At 37.5% G+C, this 25284-nt stretch overlaps 1 protein-coding gene across 1 annotated transcript in view; it reads left to right on the top strand.

Annotated features, from left to right (window-relative positions):
• Positions 1–25284, top strand: part of ACER3 (alkaline ceramidase 3) — a 59778-nt gene that overhangs the window by 16699 nt on the left and 17795 nt on the right. The window contains exons 2-6 of the mRNA XM_075140289.1: positions 4499–4609; positions 12531–12583; positions 16756–16808; positions 18974–19055; positions 20202–20237. Of these exons, the coding sequence (XP_074996390.1) occupies positions 4499–4609; positions 12531–12583; positions 16756–16808; positions 18974–19055; positions 20202–20237 (335 nt within the window). The remainder of the gene's footprint in view (positions 1–4498; positions 4610–12530; positions 12584–16755; positions 16809–18973; positions 19056–20201; positions 20238–25284) is intronic.

Raw genomic sequence — 25284 nt, 5'->3', positions numbered from 1 at the left:
AAGCAGTATATTGTGCCTGTGTTTGCCCATAAATACTATTTCCTCTTTAAGTTTATATTTTTTTGTCTTTGAGGTGGTAAGTCACTGTACAGATCTTTGTGCATTTATGATAATATGCATATTTTTCAGGACCTGAAGATGACTCTGAATGTACATGCATCGTAAAAAAGACTTGTCAGGTTTTGCTGTTGTATTTGTAGAACAGGGTGCAGATGTGGTTTAACACTCTTACAGCTGACCTTCCCATAGACAGAGGCCTGTTGAAATGATGTTTTGCATAAATTTCCTTTTGTTCTGGTACTGTATGGCGTTCTCTCAATGAATAAAACAGTATTTTGAAACAATGGTTTGCATTAAAACAGTCTTGAAAGATTTTTATGAAAATTTGTAAGGTCAGTCACACAGTCTGCATTTTTCATGATTAGACATTAATTTAGCACTTTACCCAGTACCATGTATAATCTTTGTGGACATAGTCTGTTTTACTACTGTGATAGGCCACCACATCATGTAATCTGGCTTCTGAGCTTACTGAGCTTCACCCGAAAGCAGGTAGGTTCATCATGCTGCCCATTTCTGTTGGGAAGCAGTTGTGGAAGTTCTCTTCAGTGGGAAGCTTTCCTCTTAATTCTAGCCCGCATTTATTTAGGGTTAGTTTATATCTATTTATTCTTTTGTCAGTATTATCCTTCAGTTCAAATAGCTCCCTTTCGTCCTTGGCATTTACCCATGGTGTATTTACCGAGCGCAGTTTTATTCCATCCAGCCATTGTTTTGTTAGGCTAGGTGAGCTAAGCAATTTTTGTCCCTTCCGATGTTGTAAGCTCCCATTCATCACTCCCATCTGAGTGATGCTCCTCTGCACCAGCTGTGCTTTCTCTTTTCTTTTATCGATAACTAGAGAACAGTGTATTCTACTATTGGCTTGCATGAAGACATTACTATTTTCCCTGCCTCTACTGGAAATAAATTTAGGGGGTTTGGTGCCTACAGTGATGGCTTATGGTCAGTCACCATGCGATCTTAATTCACTTTTCTGCCTCTTCAAATAGGTTAATCCTACATTTGGAATAAGGATTCATATTTGCATTGAAAGGCATGTTCTTGGCCATCATATTTAATGCTGTTCCTGTCATTTCAGTCCACAAGTTCATTCATTTCTTCCTCTGACAATATAGTCCTCCTTCCTGTTGACAAGACATGCTGAAGATAAAATGCTGAGAAGCAGTCTTTGGTCACTGAAGAAAATTAGATCACTCTCTGGACCAGTATTCAAGGAATCCAGTACCGAAATATAAGAATGCTGTAAGAGTTAAGCCCAGGTCCATCCACGTGCATTCATCTAATTTCTGATATACTATATTTCTTACAGGCATAACCAATAATCTCTTCTTTAATTATTTTGCATACCTTCTGCTTGTGCCTTAGTTGCAAATTTTCTCCAATATCTGATTTTCCCAAGGAGGTCTGCTGCATTATTTTTTTCCTTTTCTTTAAAAAAAGAAAATCGGGTGAAAAAGAAAAAGATTAGGTTTCTTGGCAGTTTAACTTTTTTCCCATTTTTAACTTCCATATCTATTTCCTTCAAAACTTGTTTCACTTCCTTGCTTGTTAATTAACTTTAGAGTTATGGATCTGTAGTTGTGTCACCTTTTTCCTTCTTTCTTTCCTTGTTTGCTAATCTCTGTGCATATCCCACTGCCATTTTTTGATGGAATTAGTAAAAATCCCTTTTAATGATTTTATAAGCTATTCTATGTGAGGATAATCCTGTAAAGACTAGCTAGACTTTTATGAAATACGCACTCCTAGGGACCTTGCATTTGAAAGAGGCCTTGTAGTTTTTGTTCTTGAAAGAAGTCATTTTGCTAGCAGCATGCCAGAGGACTTCATTGTTCCCCCACCCCCATTTCCCTTTGTAAAAAATTTGCACAACTTTCAATACGTGTGTTTTGCAAATAGGCTTGCCTAATCTGTTCTATAAATGTTCTGAATAATAAGGGCCAAAAAGTGCAGAGAAGGAGTGGCAGGAATTTACAGCTAGATTAGGTTTACAGTATTTCCTCTCTCAGCAAGATGGTCCTAGATTAAACGCTCGTAAATTTTCAATAATTTAACATAATTATAGCTTTACAGGAAGTGTTGAAACCTTCCCTTTCCTACAGAAGAATGCCTTTTCTGCATTCTTACATCCATCTGAAGTTTGTTGTCCTACTGCAAATCTCTTCTAAAGTCACGTGCCTTCCCAGGTGCGGATAAACATTGTGGTATTTCTTTTGTTCGGCATTTTCATATTTGAATTTTTGCCAGGTTTTTGACAGTTTCATAACAAAGTGACCTTGAACGCTGATATTTATGTAATGTCTAATAACGTCTCTGGAAAATGGGCATAGTTGAGAACGTCTTTAGGAAGCAGAAGATTCGCTATCCAGACTATATAGCCTTTACTCTACTTTTTGAGGCTGGATGACATCTTTGCATGATCTGTGGGAGGACGTGGCAATGGTCAGCGTACCACACAATACTGAGTTTTGGTGGATTTCTTCCAAACCTGGTCTCCGCTGAAAGTGAATCACTGCCCATTGCAACATTGTGGGAATGTGGTAAAAGGTTAATGATTCCCCAAAGAATTTGAGCATGAAAAAGGCCTTTTATATTGGTATAAACTTGTATGTCTTTGCAGAGCTGTTTTGGTTTCAGCTTCTTTTACATGGAGGAACTTACTACAGAGCTAGTAGTAAGTACTACAGACTAGAAGAGTAAGATCTCTGGCACATCTCTGTTTTGCTTGTTGTAACTTGGTGAAATTCATGGTTGTGCAGGAGATGATGTTAAATCAATAAGGAAGTGATTTAAAGAAGATCTGATAAAAATCAGATGTGATTTTTATCTAGTTGAGAAGACTGTCTCAAACTGAGATTTGAATCTACTTTGTGAGAATTTAGAAGAGCTAACTTGTTAACTAGGTACGCTTCTGCGTCATGTGTTGTGAAATTACCTTTTTTCCATTTGGGTTTGAATTTTATGTAAACCTGTACAGTATGGATTTTTGTTCCCAGTGGTGCTGTAATACTTTGGGGTTGCATGATCATAGTTTGGTAGTTTTTGCCTTTTTTTTGGGATGGATCTTGGGAAGTAGGACTCCTGAAAAATAGGTGCTTGAATTAGGGGAGTGATTCAGACATGGCCTGCTCACTCTTGTTCTGTGTTTTAGAAAGTGAAACTCTTTTGAGATTTTCTGCTGAATAAAAAAGCCAGAAATCGGGTTTTTTTTGGCCTCTCTGTACATTGTACTTTCCATTGAGATATCTGGAAATTAGTTTCAATTTTGTATATATTTAACTGACGGCATGTGAAAGTGTGCAGTTTAATTTATGTAAGCAACATTCTGCCTTTTTTAATAGATTTGCTCTTTTTCCCAAATTGCATGTCATTTTATGCCCGTTACATAACCGTTATTCTCAAAATTATGATTTGTGGTTAGGCTAAAAAGCTGAATCTGCATCCCTTCTGCTGAGAAATGTACCATTTCCTTATGCTTCACTTCTCAATATTTCATTGTACTTTTGCATACGCCAGGACAGTTTGAAAAAACCATCTAAATCAGACTGGGAGAGTATTCTTAAGGAAAACAAAAAGAAAGGTTCCTTCATCTTCCCAAGTGCAGGAAGAGCCGTCATGCCTTCCGGTATGAGAGCTGGGCTCTTGGCTTGTTCTTGCTTTTTCTGATCTCTGCAACACATGTCATTTCTTTGCATTGCATCCCAGCTTCAGCAGGAGGGATGGAGAGCAGTGGATCTTGCTGAAGTTCAGGCTCTTAATAAGCTTTGACAGTTGCCTATCATGCTGATCAGTCGTGGCTTCTGACTTTTTGCTATTCCGTGTCGTACCCTCTTACAGTCTTTGGTCTTACATTGTGATCTGTGATGTAGCGTCCCACCCGGCTTGTTCTGCGTGTGCGCAGTGACTGGCACGCTGAAGTTTGAACTGTTTTCATATGGGAATGAGTCACTCGCTGACCTTAAAGTATCTGAAGGGAGTGTGGAGGAGAGAGTTCCAAGAATAGGTTTAAGAAAAGAAAAAAAAACAAACAAACAGTTCTTTTAAAATACCAGGCTTGAACTATTTGGGGCTTATATCTCTTTAAGGAATCGGGTTTTAATTCATGAGCTGTGCAATCAAGGTAACCCTATTTTTCTGCCTCCTGCCAAGAAAGTAAGCATCATCTAAATCAAACTTTTTAGTTAAATTAGTATTTTATTACTATCCATACATGTGAAAAAAGACAAGTTAAAATGTTCTTAGCCTTCAGGCAGTTAACTGTGTTGTACCAAAATTTAACTTTGTATTATGTGTGAAAGCAGAAGACAACTTCCAGAAAGGTGTAGTTTTCTGGATGAAAACTGTCAAACCTGTCTTTAATGAGTGAATGCAGCTTGATTTATTTAAAGTGCATGGTACCCAATTCTAAATCTTGCTTTTGGTTTCTGCCCTACAGGGAACACAGTGAGTAACCTGATTTTCATTCTACCTCCAATCTATGGTGCGATTCAGACGTATAAAGATGGCCTTGAAAAACGGTATTTAGCTGCATATTTGTGTCTTACAGGTATGTGTAAAACTTAATTTGCTCCTTCATTATAAAGAGAGCTCAGATGTGCAATGAACAATATCCAAATATTAATAAACCAAGTAGTTAAATCCAAATGCTATGTGTGTGAAACGTAAACCTCAATTTGTTATACTTGTTAATGTTTACAGAAAATCGGTGTTTCTTGGAAGGACATGAAGTTAGAATTCACTAAATAACTTTATGAGATTTTAAAGTGATCCTTTTCCGGCTTTAAGTCCTGCTCAGTGCATCTTAGCTTACTGTGTCCTTGAATGATGATTTACAGAATATGTCTTGTCCTACTTCCAAACAGTTTCACACTATATTAATATTTTTGTGACATTTGTATGGAACAGTAATACAAGAAATGGCCAAGATCTTGAGGGAACTGGAAAAGCATTCTTTCATGAGTTTGAATTTGTTTTCAGTTCCTCTTTGGCATATATCACCCAACAACCTAACTGCCATCATGTCTGGGAAGTTTTGCAGGGATGGAAGAACAATGTGACATTTTTGCATAGGTGAACTTAAGGGCAGTCTGTTTTTTCTAAAATAGCAAAATCCAGAAAAGAACCAACTTCCTTTAAAACGTTAATTATGCAACTAGAAGTCATGTTCCTTGTGAGAAAAGAAGATGTTTCAAGAAGGTTCAGATTTGGCAGCTGGGTCTCGAAGTAGATTTCACAGAATTTCTGTGTTTCACAGGATTTCTATGTTTGCTATATCTCCTATCTCTGTGGAGGCTACGTTTCCCTGTCTTCTCAGTGGTAAGAGATTGGTTTATTGTAAATGTTACTTTTAAGATTGGCATACTTGTATTTAGACAAACATTGTCGAAAACCACATATCCATATGCTAAATGAATTGTTGATGGCAATTAAACTGTAACATGTATTAGGTACAACTTCATGGTTTTTCAGTTACGGCAGCTTTGCTGATATGTGTGAAGGATAAGCAGCAACAATGTACAGCTTTGAATGTTGTCTGAACACTTTCCAAATAGCCATTTGTAAGCTTTTTATGGTTTTGAGTAATTATTCATTTTTGTCTGAGTATAAAATAGTTTGGCAGAAGGAATTCTTGAAGGTCAGGGTTTCCTTTTAAAAAGACAGGGAAAGAAACTATGTAAGCGTTTGCTGAAGTTGACATTTTTTGTGTGTTCTTGAATCGAAGTATCCTATACTGCCATTCTTTCTAAATTAAAAAAAAAAAAGTAAAAATCTGTATTTGAGACTCAAATCTTCACCGTAACTTGTGGCCACCACTGTCAGTGACACTTCATGATGGACAAAGTGTGCCACTATCTGACCAGAATGTCAGGCGGTCACACCAAGACTGCCCTGAGTGGGCATTTCTTATATATCGTTTAATGTTTAAAATGTTTTTTGGTTTTTTTTTGTTTTTTTAAAAGTCTGTCTTTGAGCCCAATAAATACCATGGACTTCAGTTTTATACTGTTCTTGGTGTTCGTGAAGGGGAGCTCAGCCTACGTATTTGACAGCAGTGCTGGAGGGCAGTCCTGAGTTCCAGCTGGGCTCTGCTCATCTGTGACTGGGATGCCCTTGACTCCTGTCTGAAGTGATAAATGCTTGCATGGCTTGATTTTTATCTCGTGTGTTGGAACCTAACATTAAAGGTCACTCCCAAAAATGTTTCTCTGCTGTTTTGTCTCTGCTTCAGTATTCATAAAGTTGGACTGTTTTACAGCAGTTGAAAGATGTAAAGGAATATAGAAGACTTTATAGTTTCTCAGTGAAAAACAGGAACAGGATGGTTTGGAATCACAAACCTTTTAACGTTTGTTGTACTATAGAATAAAAGCAGCAAATTTTAAATATAGTTGAAAAGTGCCAGGAACATTGGCATTCTTCCTGTGCATGTGACTGAATGAGAAGCATACTGAAGTGGAGATAAAGTGTACAGAAATTTCTTTTTGTAAGGAAGTACCAGAGAGAATTCTTTCCCTTACAGTAATTTTATTTATTAATGGATTTCACTCTACTTACCTGATTTGTAACAAACAAGTATAGACCTAATCTGTAAACGGATAGTGAATTTAACACAAACTTCTGATTTCACTTCACGTACCATGCTTCATTAAAGACCATATAGCAGAGCTTCTAACTAGCTAGTAGTGTCTAAGGGTTGTTTTGTTAAAGTAGAAATTCTTTAACAATTCTGCTATGAATATGGGGGTGAAAGGGAGGGCACTTTAGTTAGGTTTTAACAACTTTGAATCATTACTGAGATTTTACAAGATGTTAAAAGACAGCTGTCAAAGCGGACATTAAAATTAAATCTGTTAGCATTTGAGAACATAAGTGTTGTTTCTAGACGTTATTTTGATCCAAATCAGCTGTTTCTTCTGGATGCTTCCAGACATTTAGCTGATTGTCAGTTCCTTTGTGTTTTACCACGCTGTGTTCAGTGCTTGATTTTATACCCCACAATTTCTTTTGTTGACATTTATTTCCTCTTTGAACCAAATGCGTTTTGAATTAGGGAAGCACTGTTCACTTCACATACATGCTAAGATCCAACGTTGGCAGGACAAGAAGGGGGATTTCTAAACAACTATTCAAATAAATTTCTTGTTCGTTCTGGTGCCGAGACCAAGTTGCACTTTTCAGCAAGTTTTTTGAGATACAGCGCACTGTTCTCAGCCCTTATTTCTGCTGTCTTTCAGCTCAAAGGGCATGTGTCAATGAACTCTATAGGAACTGGATAAGATTTTTAAGCTTGAGAGAACTATTTAATCAACCTATAGATTATGAAGAATAATCTTAAGCAATTACTTTAGCATGTGGCATCTCATGAAGTAGGTAGAACAAATCATCAGACTGTCACGACCTTGAAGAATAAGCAGTTGTTTTTGAATGGTTCCTTATGATGCTGTGGTGTTGTATCAGGTTCTACCATATGTCATTTCCTCACGCGTCCTGGGAAACTATGATTCCCAAATGGTTCATATTCTAGACGGGTCTCGATTTTAAAAAAAAAAAAAAAAAAAAAAAAAAAAAAATTATATATATTAAAAAAAAGAGAGTGTAACTGGTTTGGACCTAAGAAGACAAGAAAAAGCAGTCAGTGGAGTTATATACTTTATTAGATGCTTTACTTGAAATTTGGAAGGATTGTTCTGTTTTGTATTTCTTTGGCCTGTTTAATAGGGCTCAGTCATTGAAGCTGTGCCAAAATGGAGGGAAAAAAGGATGCAAAAAGTTTTCTATGTTAGACATAGCGATAGGAACTCGTAAACAACTTTCTAAACTTCATTTCCAGTGAAACTCTGTATCTGTGAAAATAGTTGTTAGAAGCCCTTCAGTCAAAGTTAATTCCCTTATTCTTACCTAACGGCCGTAGAGAAGGTGCTTAGTCTATGTCAGCGTTAGTAGATCAAATGTGCTCAGGAACATTCCTGAGTGCTGAAGCCAAGTAGTGTGGAACAGCCCGTGTCTGTTCGTCTTAGCCTCCAAAACAAGGTGACCGCATACAAATTCCCTGCTGGGCACGGGCCCTGGGCTCTTCTGGCTGCTGGGCTGTGCCTGGGAGCTGCTCGGGGAAAGTTGGAACAGGCCAGATTCACGCCGCAGACTGTTCTAACAATTCACTAGAGCAGATGGTTGCATTATAGTGTCTGGGAACAGTCCCAGCCATGCTCGAGTTTATTGTAGAGCTGTACCCTTGGAGCAACCAAGGTCTCTCCTGTCTCTTACGCTGTGAAAGGAAAACACAAAACAAAATAATTCTATAAAAATTGTTCATTTAATTCTACTTTTTCATCGTGTTTCATTCTTTGACTGTCTATGATGCAGTATGTTGTTGTTTATCTTTAGTTCAGTTTTATCATTGTAAGAAACCGTCGGTGGAATTCAGCTCCAGATTCAAACACCTAAACTTGTATCTACCTGTGCAGAGGGGTCTGTCTCCTACTGCAGCCAGTAAAACCTAGAGAATCATTTGGCTCATCCTAAAATATCCCCTTTGGTCAGCTGAATTACTCTTTATAATGCCATTCTCTTTAGTGGAAGCTTTGACACCTTAGTTCATGTGTAGATACCTCAATAAAGGTGTTTGCATCTGGAGCATCCTTTCTTCAGAATGTTTTCATACAGAACCTGTACAGTTTAAATTCAAACCATATCTATGAAATCATAATAAACTGGTTTTTTCTATAAAGGCTTTAGGCTTTATATGATAAGAATTTTGAATGCTGATGGATAGTCTTATACCAAAATGAATTATCACTGATTGTGTGATACTTCTGATTCTTCCTAAAACTATTGAAAAATTCGTAGGGGATATTTGTGTCCCTCTGGGGTTCAAATCCTGAGAGTTTATATGGTTCATATATGGAGCTGGATCTCATGTATAATGTCAGATTATTTCTAACATGAATATTGCCTTGAAGTCTTTGACAGTGCTGAAGCACAGTGAAATAACTGTGTATGAAGTAAAATTTGCAGATGCATTGCTTTTACATCGTCACTAACGCAACTATTTTATCAATTGGCAGTAATCACACTTGTGTTTGCTGCAGGACGAAAAAGACCATGTTAGTCTACATATAGCACCTACCCTGACTTTGTATTTCCAGTCTTTTTAAGTGCTATTCTGATCTCATAATATTGTGACTTAATATGTATTCTGTGCTTAATACATGATTTATGTATATTCCCTGTAGCTTGAGAGGTTTGTTGATGTAACCCCTGCTTACAAGATAAGGAGCAAATCTGTTTCTCCGTTTGTCAATGGCTGTATGGGAAGTTGCTTCTAATGAAAATTGGTGTAAATTGCAGTGATCGTGTTCACTCGCATTTTGAAAAGTACAAAGCTAGTAGAACCTCTTATTGCAGTGATAGTTTTTGTGAAGTAAATATTCCTTAGAAATGTCTTGATCCTGAAGTTATGTGATGAGAAGTATATCTAAAGATAGCTGCATTTCTGTAGAACTGCAGGTAGAAGCTGCATGTGACGACATTTGAGCTTAAGTATTAAACCACTATTTACTGGAGAGAAATACATGTTAAGCCCCTTGTAAGTTTACAAGTTAGACTTTAAGTGTGACAAAAAGGTAGTGTGCTCTGGGCAGAGCAGAGGAAATAAAGATTTCCTTGCGATCCTTGGCATGTGATAGGTGTTTCGTCTTTTTACTTTGCAATGTTTTCAGCACCAAACACTAATCCTGCGTTAAGCCACGAGACAGCAACTCTGACTGGCACAGCTCTTGGCCCAGTGAGTGCAGTATTAGGTATTAGTTCCCCTCTGCTGAAGTTTACCAGTTATACAGTGATGTTAGTGAAGCAGAGTATGACATATGCTTCAGCTGCTACAGTTCAGTTCATCATCTCTTAATGCAGTTTCCTTCTTCCTCCTTCTTGAACAGATTCATGAAGCTTTTTGCACAGTTCTGTGTTAAGATATAATGTATGCCAAAGGTAGCAAATGAGAAACTTGGGTCTTAGCTCATTCGATGTCTAGATGTAAAACATTTTTAAGTTATCCCTCTGCAATGTAAAACACCTTTTTAAGTTATCCTTCTGCAATAAGCAGGTATAAATGGGATATGTAAAGAATCATAGTTTTATTCTTCAGTCTGCATGTAAACCATCTCTTCAAAAAGATGCTGTTGTGCATAGTTACCACAATAGTGTTTGAGGAAATGTTGTCTGTGCAGTCTTGAGAGGGAGAGTGTCATCTGATGAATAATCTAGTCATACAGTTTCTGTAGTCAGGTAACATCCTGAGTTTCTTCCAGAATGCACTTAAATACCAAACAGACTTGACTGTGTTCATGAACTCTGTCAAGATTGGAGCAAGCAGTATTACAGCCATTTCCAGTACAGGTTTTTATTTTAGGAAGGACCATATGATGAATCCCTGTAAACTTTTCTTGTTTCAGATAGCTATTTTATTGCTACACAATACAGGTAAAGCATCGTTCTCCAATGCATAGTAAAATTTCATAATCAAAGAAACTCCAAGTGTGATCATTACACAGCAGTAAGAGGGTTTTTTTAATTATTTTTAGAAATTAATTGTAGTCGTGGGATTAATGACCTGAAACACTAATATCTGCAGCATTCTTGATTTTTACAAAGACTGGAAAGGAAAAATAATCTAGAAATAACTGCTTCTAATCATATAGGAGGAAGGGGAGGAGTTTAGTAGCTGATTGTTGAGATTTATTAACCCCAATAACATTAATAAAAAACCTCCCACCCACCCCCCCAAAAACAAGAAGAAACCCCCCCCGTAACAACACATTTTGTTAATTTAAAATCAGTTGAAATTTGTTAGGCAATGATTTTGCCCATACTTCAAAATTGCACTTGTTACAAATTATAAGAGTTTGTATCATGAAGATACTGAAATCACTGTGACAGCCAGGATAATGGATGGTACTGTTTTAATGACGATCTTAATGGTTTTTTTCTTCAGAATGGACAGTAGTTGTAGTATATTCTGTATACATAGAAAAATGGCTATGAGAATTTCTCATTAAAATCTCAATGAAGGTGAAAAACAGTTGTTGCTTATTGTTTGAAAAGATTTTTCAGAAGCAAAACAATTTAATCAGAACTTACAGAAGTGCATATGGTGGTTTATGTTCTGGTAGACGGCCATGCTTAATTTTCCCAGAGAATTAATGACATTAAAGTATTTGGCAATACGTTTTTAAATGTAGCTGTGTTACAGTTTTATGTTTCAGTAAAGTTACATGCTTAGGTATTGCATTTCATTGAGTACGTGTAAGAATCACAATTCTAGTCTAATAGCATCTAAAGAAACATCTCCAGACATGTCTATCAACTGTCTTCGGAATCCTTTACAAAATGCAGAGTTTGTTTGATAGAGGTCTGCTTATGCATCGGTGAAATCTAGCTGCTGCATGTAGAAAGGTTATGCTCTTGCAGCAAAGCACAGCAGCACTACCCAGTGATCAAGGCTTGAGTGCAAATTACTTGGCTTTCTCTGAAAGTAGAGTCTGAGGTAAAACATAATTTCCTGAAGGAGGACAAGACATCGCATTAATGTACTTGTTCTTGCAAAATAAAAATGAGCTGGTGCTTAATGAGAGTGTTTAACTGATAACATTTCAAAGTAATGAATGATACATTAAATACTCTACCAGCTTTGCTCTAAACAGTGAAATCTAACTTCCAAGAAACATTGTCCTTGTCTAACTGAAAAAGCTGTGTGTAGATGAAGTATATATCTCATAAATTAATTTCAGAAGTAAATTCAGAGTTTAAAAATAAAGTATTTCAAATAAATAAAAATCATTACATAGAAGGATAAGCTTCCAAGAAGAAGGCTTAGAAATGGTGCTCTTGTTTCATAGAACGAATTCATACTGCGTGGGTTTTGTTTGTTCACCCTGAATTTCTAGTTCTGAGTTCTAGTAGCAATTCATTTCTGCTTCTACAGCTGACAAAAAGCTCCTTGTAAAACTTACCTTTTAAACTGGACAACAAGCAGAAATATCACAGGCTTTCAGGAATACTAGCAGTTGAATGATGCTTTGCATTATAGAAGGATTGAGAATGATAAATCTTTAAGTACTTAAAATAAAAAAAAAAAGAAAAAAGAGAAATAGAATGATACTGTTCCATTCATTCTGGGTTCCATCCACTCCTATCCTCATTGAGATTACACTAGTTCATAGGAGACAGTATTGAGAGGAGGGAAAGAGGACACTCACCGCCCAAAAAACCATAAATTCAAGGGCATCACTGGTGACTAAAGTATAAAGTAGAAGGCTGTGGAAAATCGGGGGTTTGTCCCTGAAATGGGATGCTGATGTTCTAATTTTTTTCCCAGCAAAGTTCATGCATTTAAGTTAATGTACCTGAAAGTTTTACATGTAGACTTTCATGTTAACTGTAAAAAACCGAAAGTTTTGATTTATTTTCAGCTGTGGGATTAGGATCTTGGTGCTTCCACATGACCCTGAAGTATGAAATGCAGGTGAGTATTGATAAGTAGCTGTGAATCATTTTATATGTGTATCTCACTATATAGTCATATTGCCATTTCTTGACTAGATGAAACTCGTATAACGTGAGGTAATCTACCTTAAGTATCATTGTACATGACTCCTGCTCTCAACAAGAGTAGCACGGGTCTTGTTTCATTAGATATTTTCCACCGATAGATGTACAGGAATATATATTTGCATCTAAAATAAGAGCTATAATCGATTGCTTATGTTGGTAGAAGACACTTTATCTTTTTACTCAAGTTGTTATTTTAAAATTCCTACAGCTTTGGCTTAATAGCAAGCAGTATAGACTAGAGTTATTGTTATTTATTGTATCCTGTTTTTCATCTTAATGTTTTCTATTACATTTTCTATTTATCTAGATGTACCTGTAGCATTAATACTGAAGTCAGTATCTTCTGAGTAGCAATAGTTGAGTCTTCCCCTCTCTCTCTCTCTCATTCTCAAGTAGAGGCATTCTGTAATAAATCACTGGGCATAAGGATTTGGTCCTGGTATTTCCCATTTTCTAAGGGGACACAAGGAGTCTTGTCCTGTTGTCCTGTTTTAGGTCTGAGAAGATTGAGGAAATTCATCTTTGAATCAAAGTCAGCGTGAAGTGGGACTCAGTTCAGAATTAAGAAACCTATATTTAGAAGTGTGTGCTGGAAGTCTGTGCTCCCACCGTAGTCAGTGGAAATACAGTTAGGTCAGTGGAGTTCGGAGAGCCGGTCAGCTGGGCTGAAGCATTCTCCAGACTCCATTGGCAGTCTTAACTTGAATAATACTCGTTTTTCTGAATATTCAGTTTATGTTTAGTGTCATTTTTGACCTCGTGAGTGTTCTGTCTGGCCTCCAGCTGCCATCCCACAAAGATCCCCGTGTCACATCTGCCAGTCTTGGGTGGGTGTATTGGAGATGACAGAGCATCTCAGATGGCATTAGGCACCTATGCCGTGGTGACTGAATTGAGTCCTGGATTTCTACTGATCATAATGGGACCTGAGACACTGCATATGTGGACGCCAAAAGTTAGGTGTCTTAAACTTGAACTGAATTACAGTTTGTTTTGTATCTCTGGCATGTGCTGGGGACTGTCAGCCTCCATGGAGCATACTGTTGCCACCACAAAAGAGTATTTGGTGCTTTTCCTGGCATGAAAAAGGTGGTTTCTAGAGCCATTTCACCACTCCCTCCCAAATTGAGGTGTGATTTACCTATATTCTCTTCAGTGGTGAAACTGCCTTGAATTTCCACCTTTTTATCTCTCTTCCCTCAGCTGCTTGTTCCTAACCCTGCCAGTGTTTCAAATCCTTGTTCTTACACTGATGCAGAGGTGAGCAAGGCCACCCTGAAACCCAGATCATTAAAATGATCCAGGCTTAAAACATTCTTATGTGGGTTGGGTTTTTTTTTTTGGTGTGTGTGTAGAGGCTATTTTAGTCCAAGTCACTTTGATGCTACTTACCATGTAGTTATGGTGTTGCATCAGAACAACTAAGGGGCCTATGAACTGTGGTAAGTAAAGGGCGGACAGAAGCAGATGAGAGGGGAGCAAGAATGTCTTGCATCATCTTTCCAACTGGTGTAAAAGGCTTCCTGTGAGGCAGAGAAAGTACGCTTATTATTTTGGCAGCCAAGTGAAATCTGCAAGCGGCCCATAATTACTGTGATTGCTAGCCCAGGAATCACCATAGAGGAAACATTTCAACCTGTAAATAATCTTTTCTCGTTCACTTTATCCCTTGTTATGAATAAAAGTCAGCATTGATAGCTGTTCGAAGAGATTTGGGGTTTTTTGGGTGTTTTTTTTTACATTTGTTTCACAATCTTAATACTGTAAATGGTCAATTCAGATTGCTTAATTAAGAGAAATGTGAAAGCTTCTGTTCTTGAAAGCAGCTATTTAGAACAGTTCTGAAGCAATCACCTCTCTTTCTCTTATTTTTATGGGAATCTGCTTGATTGTGCATTCCTCAAGAATCCAAAATGCTTATTTAACCAGCGAAATCAGCTCACTGAGTTTCCTTCTGTCCATGTTTCTTTATTGTTCAGACATGTTCAGACATGCTGTTGACAATATTTCTGGAAGAATTAATTCCTTTGGATACAGAAGCCATTGTCTTCTGCAAGCAAATTCTAACTAGGATCTTTTGAGAGGCTCTTTGATGTTACTGTTATGTCCCTGAGATGCTGCCAGCAAATGAACTTAAGAGTGTAATCAGCTGCCCAAATTTGAAAAATTTTGCTGTATTGTATTTCTTGTTCTTTTTTCCTCCCTTTTTCTTTTAGGAGCCCTTAAACGACTGACGCTCTTAAAGAGCTGCATGAATTAATCCTGCAGCTAATTCCTATCAGACTTAGTAAAGCATCTCACTAAACTTATAAATAATAACTATTAGTATAAAGCTAAATTCAGCTATTGCTTCTATTTTTTCCTCTCTAAGGCATCACAGCAAAGATAAACTAATGTGATGGCAAGGTACCACCTAACATGCCTGTTAGCTGCAGCTGCCATCTGTGTTCCTGATACTTTCTTTGTGCTACCTGTTGTGGTCCCTGACCCTATAATGCACAGATTCAGGGATTGAAACCTTTTTCTGCAAGGTTAGTTGTGTGCTGGATCAGCTATTGGAACTGGCTCACCGTGGGTGAGGCGAGCATGACTGCCTCACATGAGAGAAGCAGTGGGAGCGTGGGTGAAGGAGCAAGACCTGCCCTTTCAGTGGCAGCTAGTCAGTAGATCCGTTTAGCAGTATTGTGAAACATTTCCTGAAGTTTCCATGACCAAAACGACGAAAAGCTAATAGTTCACACTCAGGATAATACATCTCTCTCCTGTAAAGAACTAGATCACTTTTTTCCCCCCCAATAAGAAATTTCAAAACTAAAGGAAAGTTTTTGCTTGTGCAGTTAGAAAAATTCTTCCAAACCAAGCACAATCAGGGTGGCTTTATAAAAGGGTTTGTGTAAGCTGGTATTGCTCTTAATGTGTCTCATTATTCAGAAAAACATGGTTGTGAACCCGTTAAGTACCCAGTACCGGTAGTAGGAAGGTAATTTCTGTACAGGCATGGCCATCAACAACTTTCAGAGTGATGGTGAAAAAAGATCAAAATCTTGTTTGCATCTAGTTCTTGAGTTTCTTAGGAAAGAGTCAAACCTGGTGTAACAATTCTAAGATGCCTAACTATTAACGTTTGCTTAACATATTAGAAATCGGAGGCAGTGGATCTTCATTGATCCATTTGTATGCTTTTGCATTTTCATGGTTTTGAGTCCTTCCTAAGAGGAGGTAAGTTTAACTATATGTTTATGAGCAGAAATTTGTTAATGTTCTTAGATGAGAAAAGTTTTAGAAGAAAATGGTGCTATGATTTTTACTTTTTTTTCCCCCTCTAATGATAAATAAATGGCAATTTTGAGCCTACCTGTTCTTGAGAAATCACCTCTCTTGTGATTGCTATTTTAATTCCATCTCCATTAAGGTGGCAAGTTCCTGGAGAAATAACTGTTTTAGCTGTAACATGCTGGTCTTCTCCCAAAGTATAAAAATTATTTAAGACAATAAAACATTATGTGGCAGTCATGACTGGGGGGGGGGGGAGGGAGAACCCTACAACAAACAAACAAACAAACAAAAAACCTGTCTCTGAATTAAAACAATGTAAGAAATTTCCAAAATTAGGAAGTAAACATGCAAGCACGTTGCAAGGTGCTTCCTAATGGGCTGAAGTTCTATTTTATGTTATGGAAAAGATTTCAGTTTCTCTGTGAAGTTTGTACAGAAGTAAGAAAAGGCTACTGGCTGTATTGAGCAGGCTATAAATGGGGTGGTCCTATTCAAGTGACTTTACAAAACTAATTCTTATAAATGTTTTGAGAGGTATGAGCAGCGAAAACGGCATGGTTCTTTGAAGGCATGGGCTTTTTATGAAACGTAATATTCAAAAGATTCAGAGTAATAAGCTTATTAATGCAGCAAGCTTTCAGTAGCTGAGTAGGATTTGACACTGCTGCATACTGAAGTACAGTCAAGAAGGTGGATATCCAAATGACTTAACTCCTGTTTTCTTCAGCCTTATCTCTTCTTAATTAACTTACACAAGTGTGTGAGTTAAAAGTAGTTTTCACGTTTTGATGTCTCTGCTTTTTGTAGCTGTTGGATGAACTGCCAATGATATACAGTTGTTGTGTGTTTGTCTACTGCCTGTAAGTATTTGTTAAATGTTTTTTTTCTGAATATTTATGAAATATTAACTTTTGAAATGTGGAATCTGTGAAGCCCAATCTAGTGTGTAGTGAGGCTGACACTGAAGCTTCTACTGATCTCAGTGAGATCTCAATTTTGCTAGCAGGAGAGCATTATGACTGGGCCATTAGAGCACCAGGCTGGCTTTAGTCCTAGTTTTGCTAATTTAGAGATGTTTTACCAGTGTTTGTTTAGCAGGAAAAAAAATAACATTTGTTAAAGACTTTGTGTAGTATACAACCAGAACTCAGTGTTACTTGGTATGTAAACAGCAGACATCATAAAATCAACTTCAGTAACGCCTATAAAATTATCAACATTGTAATTTATTTGAGCTGTATTTCTACCATGTAGTCTGACTCCAAATGCAAATTTCAGATTTCTGGTTAAACCTGGAAAATTAAAGAAAAAAAGATTTTATGAAGAGTTGAATGCATATTATGTGGAGAGTGTCTTGGAACACGCGTGGCAGCTTAATGCCATGCCAGGATGTTTTCTCCCATTTAATTTCGGGAGCAAAGTAGCATTTGGTGACTATAAAGATACCATAAGTTGTCTTTTTCTTGCCTGTTGCTGCAAGGCCTGGATTTAATGTGATTTGTTCTGTCACTTGGAAAATCCAAATGATAATCAACTTGTTGCAGACAAAAAGACAAAAAAATTGTCTTTACTTTTGAACATAAAAAATATTCAGCCGTTGAAAATTGGAATATCTTTGGTGAAGATTACTGGTAGCTTGCAAAGGAGATGGGATGCTATAGGACTAAACCGTCATCTGCGGAAATTACCATCAGTTTGTGATTCATGCATTAGTATGATTTGTGCAAACTCAGGACCAGAATCATAATGCCTCTGTTAGTGGAAATATTTCCATTGTAGCTCCCTACCTCCTTGAAATTGCCTTTGCATTTATTTTGTCTGATTTGAATGTGATTAGGGAAAAGGATGAGAAGTGGCTATAAAAATCTGTTTAAAAAAATAATCATGCTTATTTTGTGCAATGGTTACTTTATTATCTTCAAAAGCACTGAAGTCTTACTGCGTTTATAGCTCTAATAAGATTCTGTGTATGTACGTTTGGTAGTAATTAAAATGTTCTGAAGAATGAGCTAATGTTTCATTTAGGAGGCCTTTAATAATCATTTTGGTTTTCTTGAAGGTAGGTGGCAGGGTGGTTCTGCACAAGACATTCCCTTATACATCATTCGGTCCTACTGACTCTCAAGCTGTGCAATTACTTTGGCAAGCCATTTTGCAATATAGCACATTGTGCCGTCTTGTAGAATTTTTTTTTTCCCCAGGTATTCCTACATGTTTTTTCTTTGTTTCCTTTTATTCATCCATGATGGTGTCTGTTTCCAAAAGTTTCATAAACAAATAAACTAGCAGATGTAACTTGGAGTTACACAGAAAACTTCCTCTAGCCCTAATGATTTTGTGCTGCTTAAAGTCCATTTTTGTTGGGTTTTTTGGACTTTTTTTCTGATGGAGATATGGTCTGGGATGTGTGTGTGTAATTCCATCACAACTGAGACTGAAGTGCAATGTAGAGATTGCGAAGCTACTTTTAATTAGTTATTTTACATACTGGGAGCAATTAGCTGTTTTTACCTTACACTTCTTCCATTACCCAATCTAGCAAATTTACTGCACTCTGACTGTAGTAAAGCCATAAACAATCTGCATTTTAACAGATCTCTAGAGTTCACTGTTTTGTAAGGCAGTCCCTTTCCCATGCTGCCTTTAGCTCACAGATGTAATGGTTTTTGGCAGCTGTATTGCATTTTAAACTCATTTCTAATTTGCCATCCATTATCACCCCTTAAGCACCTTCTGAAAATGCTTCTGCTTCCCAAACTCTTTCAACTGACTGGGTTATTTTTTGTATATGCATGAGCTTATTGGGTTTTTTCCCACTAGATTTTTTAAAAAACATTTATTGGTAAAAGTGTGAATTTTTATATTAAAATGACACCTCTCGATTGGAGGAGCTACAATTTCTTGAAGGGCTTAAGACTCACTTGGATCAATTTTCTCACAAATTTTGTGATAATATACCTTGAAAAATGCATCCTTTATATGGTAAGTGATGAATGTTACCGCTCTCCTTTATGTTCTGTTCCAGGTATGAATGTTTCAAGTACAAGAACACAGTCAATTATCCACTGCTTTTCTTGTTAATAACATACAGCTTCGTAGTCAGCATAGTAAGTAACTTTTTCTAATACGGCATTTTCACCTGTAGGTTGACAGTTTTCTGGCCAGTGAAGGAACGTTGTACAGGCAGTACTGAATCTCTCTCACTTCCAGTCAAGAAAGACAAATTATTCTTTTGTCAGAAAAATTACCTGCTGGCCAGAGAAACCTGAAACCTTTCTATCTAAACCACTGTGTAGAATAAATGAAGAAGAAAAGCAGAAATCCAGTTGCTAGAATAGGAATGTGAGAAAAACAGTCACCCCTGACTTGTTGTGAGACCTTGGATAAGCTGCATTCCTCATCTTCCCTCACGTTAATTAATCTACAGAAATGAGAATAATCCTGTTCAACAGACTGCAAAAAGTGAACTGTGATACACAGTCCAGGATATTGACTTGTGTTTTAAAACAACAGCTGGAATAAGAAAGGAAGTTAGCTGTTAGAAAAATTAGAAGAATTTTAACTGTGTCATGGCTAACTTGATTCCCTTTCTCAGTGTAGCGTGCTCCCTTTATGAATAAAATGAGTTTTGTGCTGGCTGCCAACCACAGAAGGAATCTCCTTTATTATTTTTATTGACAATAATGTCTTAAAAAAAAAAAAGAGAAGTATTATAGATCATCTTCTGCCTTCAAAATACTTGCCTGTTCTCTTCTGTGCCTCCTAAAATTTTTTGCACTTGTAGCATGTTATGCCTAAGGTCTAGTGCCCTTCTCTCTTCAAAAGCAGAAATTAAATGAACTGCATTAACAATAGGAAGAACTACTAGCTTTTTGTAAAATGAACTGAAATGTTAAAGCATTGTCAGAAACACTAATAATAGCAAATGAAAGTAGAGTACATTTTCTTGCAATGCATATCGAGAATGTGTCTGGTAATTTCTGCATCTTAATTGTTTTTGATGTGTTGCAACTCTATTAAATGAGGAGATTTTAGATGTTAGTGTCTCTATTTGTGCTTCTTAATTTAAAATAATTCCACAGTTAAAACCTCAGGTTTTGCCAGAGGAAACTTCAAATGTTTAATCAACTTTAATGGTGCATGGATAGGCACTTGTGTCTTGATTCTACAGAACAAGTCTTGGCAATATTTAGATGAATAATGTTATGATCGTTTTCTGTTGCAAATTATTTCTCTTTTTTTAATCTTTCCAGGTTTACTTAAATTTGAAAGAGCCTGTATTCCATCAGGTAAATCTTGCTCTGTTGGAGAAGCTAATCTTGTTTTTAAACTATGCTGATTTAGTGGAATGTTTTACAGGATTTTATAGTTGGAAGGAAGATGGAAGGCAAGCACAATTTGCCTTTTGCTTTTTCTTTAAGCAGTATTGCTGCCTGTCATGTTGCCATCCTCTTACTTGGTGACCTGAAAAACCGGAATGGTTTAATGTGTGTTGTGTTTTAGCATTTGACCTAATATTTCACATGGTTTTCATCAGTGGCAAGTGTAACAAGGTGACCCTCGCTATGGGCTAAGGTGTGTGTGAGGGGGAGGGCTTAATGAGTCCTTGTCCGCTTCTTTCCACTAGCAGCTGCTGTGAAGCTATGACATGATACCGTAACGTGGCTTGGGTGACTTAGCACCATGTTCTCCTGTCCACTTTAACATATTCGTTTGGGGGTTTTTTAACTACTCAATTTTACTTTGTGTAAATTCAAGCTGAATTTGAACACAGAATCTTCTAGGGTTATGTAGCAGGCTGGTTGCTACAGTCTTACGGGCTTAATGGCACATTTGGTACAGGTTCCTTTTGTAGCAGCCCAAGAGTATGAATATGCATCCACTGCCTGTGGGGATAGGACTTGTATCACTTGCCTCTTCACAAGAGGTTAGAAATCATGCTCGTTTATGCATGCCGTGAGTAGTTTTTCCTCTGTTATGATTTTTTGATTAGGTATAAGAGATGAAAAATTGCCAAGAGAAAACACTGAGCTCTTTGCAGGCCAGAGCTTTAAAGCCTTAATTTCTGAAATTGGTAGTGCCATTGCTTGTCAAAATGTGCCTGCTGCATCAGCAGTTGTAAAAATGATACGTGATTCCTGTTGGTGGATTAGTGAAGCACTGATGAATAAAATAAATTCCCAGCTGCTCCGAATAATCTCTCCTAGAAAAATGAATTGTTACTCTACCTATAGATAAAAAGAGAAACTTGCAGCGTTTTTTTGATAATGTTAATTAAATCCTTTCTTTTTTCCCCCTACTTACCTTTCCGGCAGGAAGATGCTGGCTGGGGTGAAAGCAGCAATTTCTGATGCTTTTACTGAGCTGATTATAACTGGTTTTGAATGAAGTGACTTAAAGTAATTTTGTTAACAACAGTGGCAGAATTTACTACTGAGATTGGACTTTTATTTCTTTAATCAATTATCTACTCAAGCTACATTTATTGCAATAAATATATCACAGCTTCACTATATTCCAGTTTGATGCATTGACATAGGTATTGTCCCCTGTCACAGATACTAAGATGATAAATACTATGAGTTGTCGGGAAAGACGGAAATAGGGAAACTTTAAACTGTTGCCCCGGACCTTTAATTTTTTGCATCTGCTTTCTCTTAGGTTCAGAATATGAATTCCCTGTTATAATTTATACATGAGGAATCAATGTAGAAAAGATTTAGGCTCATAAAAGTGCTGGACGTTTTACAACTCTTTCCAAATTGATTTTTATGGAGAACATACAGCTATGGCCAAATTCCAAACGTTCAAGTACTGCACTCATTTTTTCACAATCTTTGCCAAATATGTTGTAAATCCAGAGGAAACATTTCTCTGACTGCACAGCTAAGCAAGGTTATTTTCTTAATACTTGTCCTTTATTTTAGAGTGCACCAAAAAAAAAAAACCCCTCAATATAATTTCAGTAAGTATTTTCCAACTGAATGGGTCACATAGACTTGAAGTAAAGTTAAATATGCTTGTGCAATCATAGTTTAAATCATAGTCTCAGTCCTCAGCTGTATTGGAAAGCAGCGTCAGGACATAAAGCAGCATTTGATTCCTCTAGGTATTTGTCTGTGATCATCATCATTTGTCAGCCTTGCAAAAAGGGGGATAACTACATGGACAACTTTATATTGTTCATTGTTTCAGCGTGGTTTTTTCCCTGAAAGGAGAGTAATAAGAATGGAAAAGGATCCTATTATATTCAGTAGCCAGAATCCAAGCCTCGTTTTTCAGTGAATTACTTTCTACTTTCCTTCCCAACTTAGGCTCATAAATTGCTTACTGCCAGCAGGGCATGAAGGAGATCTCAGTTTGTTATTCATGGCACAGTGGCAACAGAGACCAGCTTCTTTTTCTCCATCCACATACTGCAGATCTTCAAGGATCTTAGTGCTTTAACCATAGGAGGGATGAGATGCATGTTTCGGTCAGTTGGAGGCTACACATCATTAGAAGGAAAAAAACACTTCCCTGCCTGACAACTGATCTGGTATTTTTTGCGGCTTCATCAATTAAATGAAAGATAGCAGTGGCCTTTACAAGCATGTATTGTCTTGTTCATGTCAAAATTTCTCAGGCTAGAGCACTGTTATTACCTAATTTCCATGGTGCTAAACAATCCCAGGTTCCTAGTTGTTTTTAAGCCAGCATCATTGTCAAAGAAAACAACTATGCCTCTGCCCTCTTTCCCATCTGGCGCACAAATTTACTGATATGAATTTGATTGGGGAACTGAACAGGTTAAAACTCTCCTCAGAATTAGTTTTGTGTCAGATTAGTTGCTCATCCCTGTTTACCGCATGTATATTTGTGCTTACACAAGGAAGGGGGTAGGGGACGACTGGCTGCTGGTGTGGAGCGATCCATAGACAGGCAAATATAAGACAGCACTGGAAATAGAAGAAATTACCACGGCAGTTAAATTTTTAGACTCAGGTCTTACAAACAGCCTTCTTTCTAATATGATATGGCCTAGAAAGCTGTCACCTACAAAATATTGTTTTCCATCCTGATTTGTTTAGTTGCTACATACCATATGCTGGCTATACACTTGTAGTGATCAAAAACCTCATTCAGCTAGTGGCCCAAGTTATGTGAATAATGAATTAGCTCTAAAAACCTGTTTTATTTGCATAGTCAGCTGCTGCAAGAGTTTGAAGCAAATTTTGAGCAAACAAATAATTAAAAGGTAAATAGAAAATTAGGTGAAATGTTCAGGCTAACCTGATAGCTTTTTTTTTTTTTTGGTAGCTTTTTCTTCTACATTAGGAAATGTGATTTAAAAAAAGTCTTTTGTATAGACATTCCAGAAGTGTTGTTATGGTGTCCCATGAGAAACTAAGCAAGCTGGAGAAGTAGATCAGTATAAGAATTGCAAATAGGGTAAGGGAGTGACCTTAAGTAAGTGGAAAATGGTTAAAGGAGATGGTGAAAGGCAGTCTCAGTCTGGACTTTCTTGGGCTCAGTAGTGGGACTGTTTTTATTTAATGGCCTGTAGCAGGAAAAACAGAGTTGTGTACTGATGGTCTTTGTGATGATACAAAGTTCAGAGCATCACTGAGTACAGAGGAGGAGATGAAGGGGTAACTGGGAGACCTTGAGGACTAGGATGAAAAATGATTCAGAATGGAAGAGCATGCACTGATGGGCAAATACCAACTGTTCTTGTTCTCAACTGCACATAGATCACTAAAGGAGGGAGTGAGTGAGTGCTGGATGTGTTCTCTGATCACAGCATAATAATATGACCAGTGAATTTTCTGCAATAGTGATAGAAGTAAAATACAAGTATTGGATTTACCAATTAAGGTGACTTTGGGTAAGAGGGAGACAGTGAGTGTGGGAGAAAAAGGTATTTCATTTGCTTCCATGAAAAAATTAAGAATATTGTTCTCCACGGGTGTTTTAAATATACAAATGCAAAGAAGGAAGTGAAATCACTATGAAATGTGTATGTAGAAGTACATACGAGAGCCTGAAACTGCATGAAGAATATGTTATGTCAGGGTACAACCTGTTCAAACTTACAGGACTCCCCATTTTGGGGAATCTACATGGACCCACTCGAAGTCCTACAGCTCTCCAGAGTCCCTCCTGCTGCTAAGGCAACAGTTAGTTGTAGGTTTGTGGCTTAATATATTGTGCCTTTTAGAGGAACGTGTTTCTTACTTTCTACATGTCCAGGTTGCCAAGCAATCTGTTAAAAATGACCTTTTCAGGGCATGTCTTCACCACAGAGCTTTTTCTACTTGGGCATTGTCCTACTGAAGACCACGTATGAAACTAATTTGAGTGACATTTCACTCTGTTACACAGCTTGTTTGGGGATGTCTTCCAGAAAGTGAATACAGCTTTCATTCTGGCTAGTACCTCTACCCGCACAGTAACTTAGGGAATGTGGAAGGATGTGCAGACTCTCCAAAGGATCAGCTCTACAAGCTCAGTTTACTGCTTGCTGGTACTATTCTTCATCACATTTTGCCTAAAAAGTGCATGTCTGGAACACTAGACAGTGCTCCAGAAGCTCTGGAGAGCTGCTCTGTGCCATGCAGCAGCAGTGACTTGTGTGTCGCTTTGCCATCACGTACGTGCATCTAAGCAAGACCAAACCAAGTGAATCTGAATTAGTTCACTTAGGAGCTGTCAGGACAGCATGTAGTACTAAACAGCCATAACTATGCTGAAATACTTGGTGTTTCCGTGTCATTGTGGGGATTGTCCTTCCTTTTTCTCTCTGCTCAGATTTCTTTTCCAGAAATCGAAGAACATATAGAACCCTGTTTTCTTTTTGTAAATTCCAAATACAGTTTCCAGCTTCAAGTACTTAGGCTAACTATTTTTTTGATAGCTGGTTAGTATATTAATAGATAAGCAGTGGTCGCCAAGAACACCAAATCTCTCAGTGTGGTTCCCAATGTGTACACTAATATTTGAGACTGGTAAATTGACTTTATTAACAAAGGATGGGCAGAAGGCCAGGAGCAGAGGAAGCAGAAGTGGAAATAGCAGGCTAGTACGCTTTCTGTACTAGAAGGGTAGATGAAGAACCAGTTTTGTATGCTCCCCCCAGTGTGGAGTACCAGCCTTGCCTCTGACTTGCATAAGAAGTGAATCTATATGATTTGCTTAACTGCCTCCACGTCAAAAATGCTGCCAAACACTAAGCCCTGAAACGCTTACTTCCCATTTGTGAATTAGAAGTATGTTCTTCATATTTGGCTGCCTTATCGGGTAGTCACTGTGTATTAATAAGACTTTGGGGTTTTGCCCATTGCAAAGATCCGGGCT

Source organism: Calonectris borealis, chromosome 1 (assembly GCF_964195595.1).
Source record: "Calonectris borealis chromosome 1, bCalBor7.hap1.2, whole genome shotgun sequence".
NCBI lineage: Eukaryota > Metazoa > Chordata > Aves > Procellariiformes > Procellariidae > Calonectris > Calonectris borealis.
This window is presented reverse-complemented; position numbering and strand designations above follow the sequence as displayed.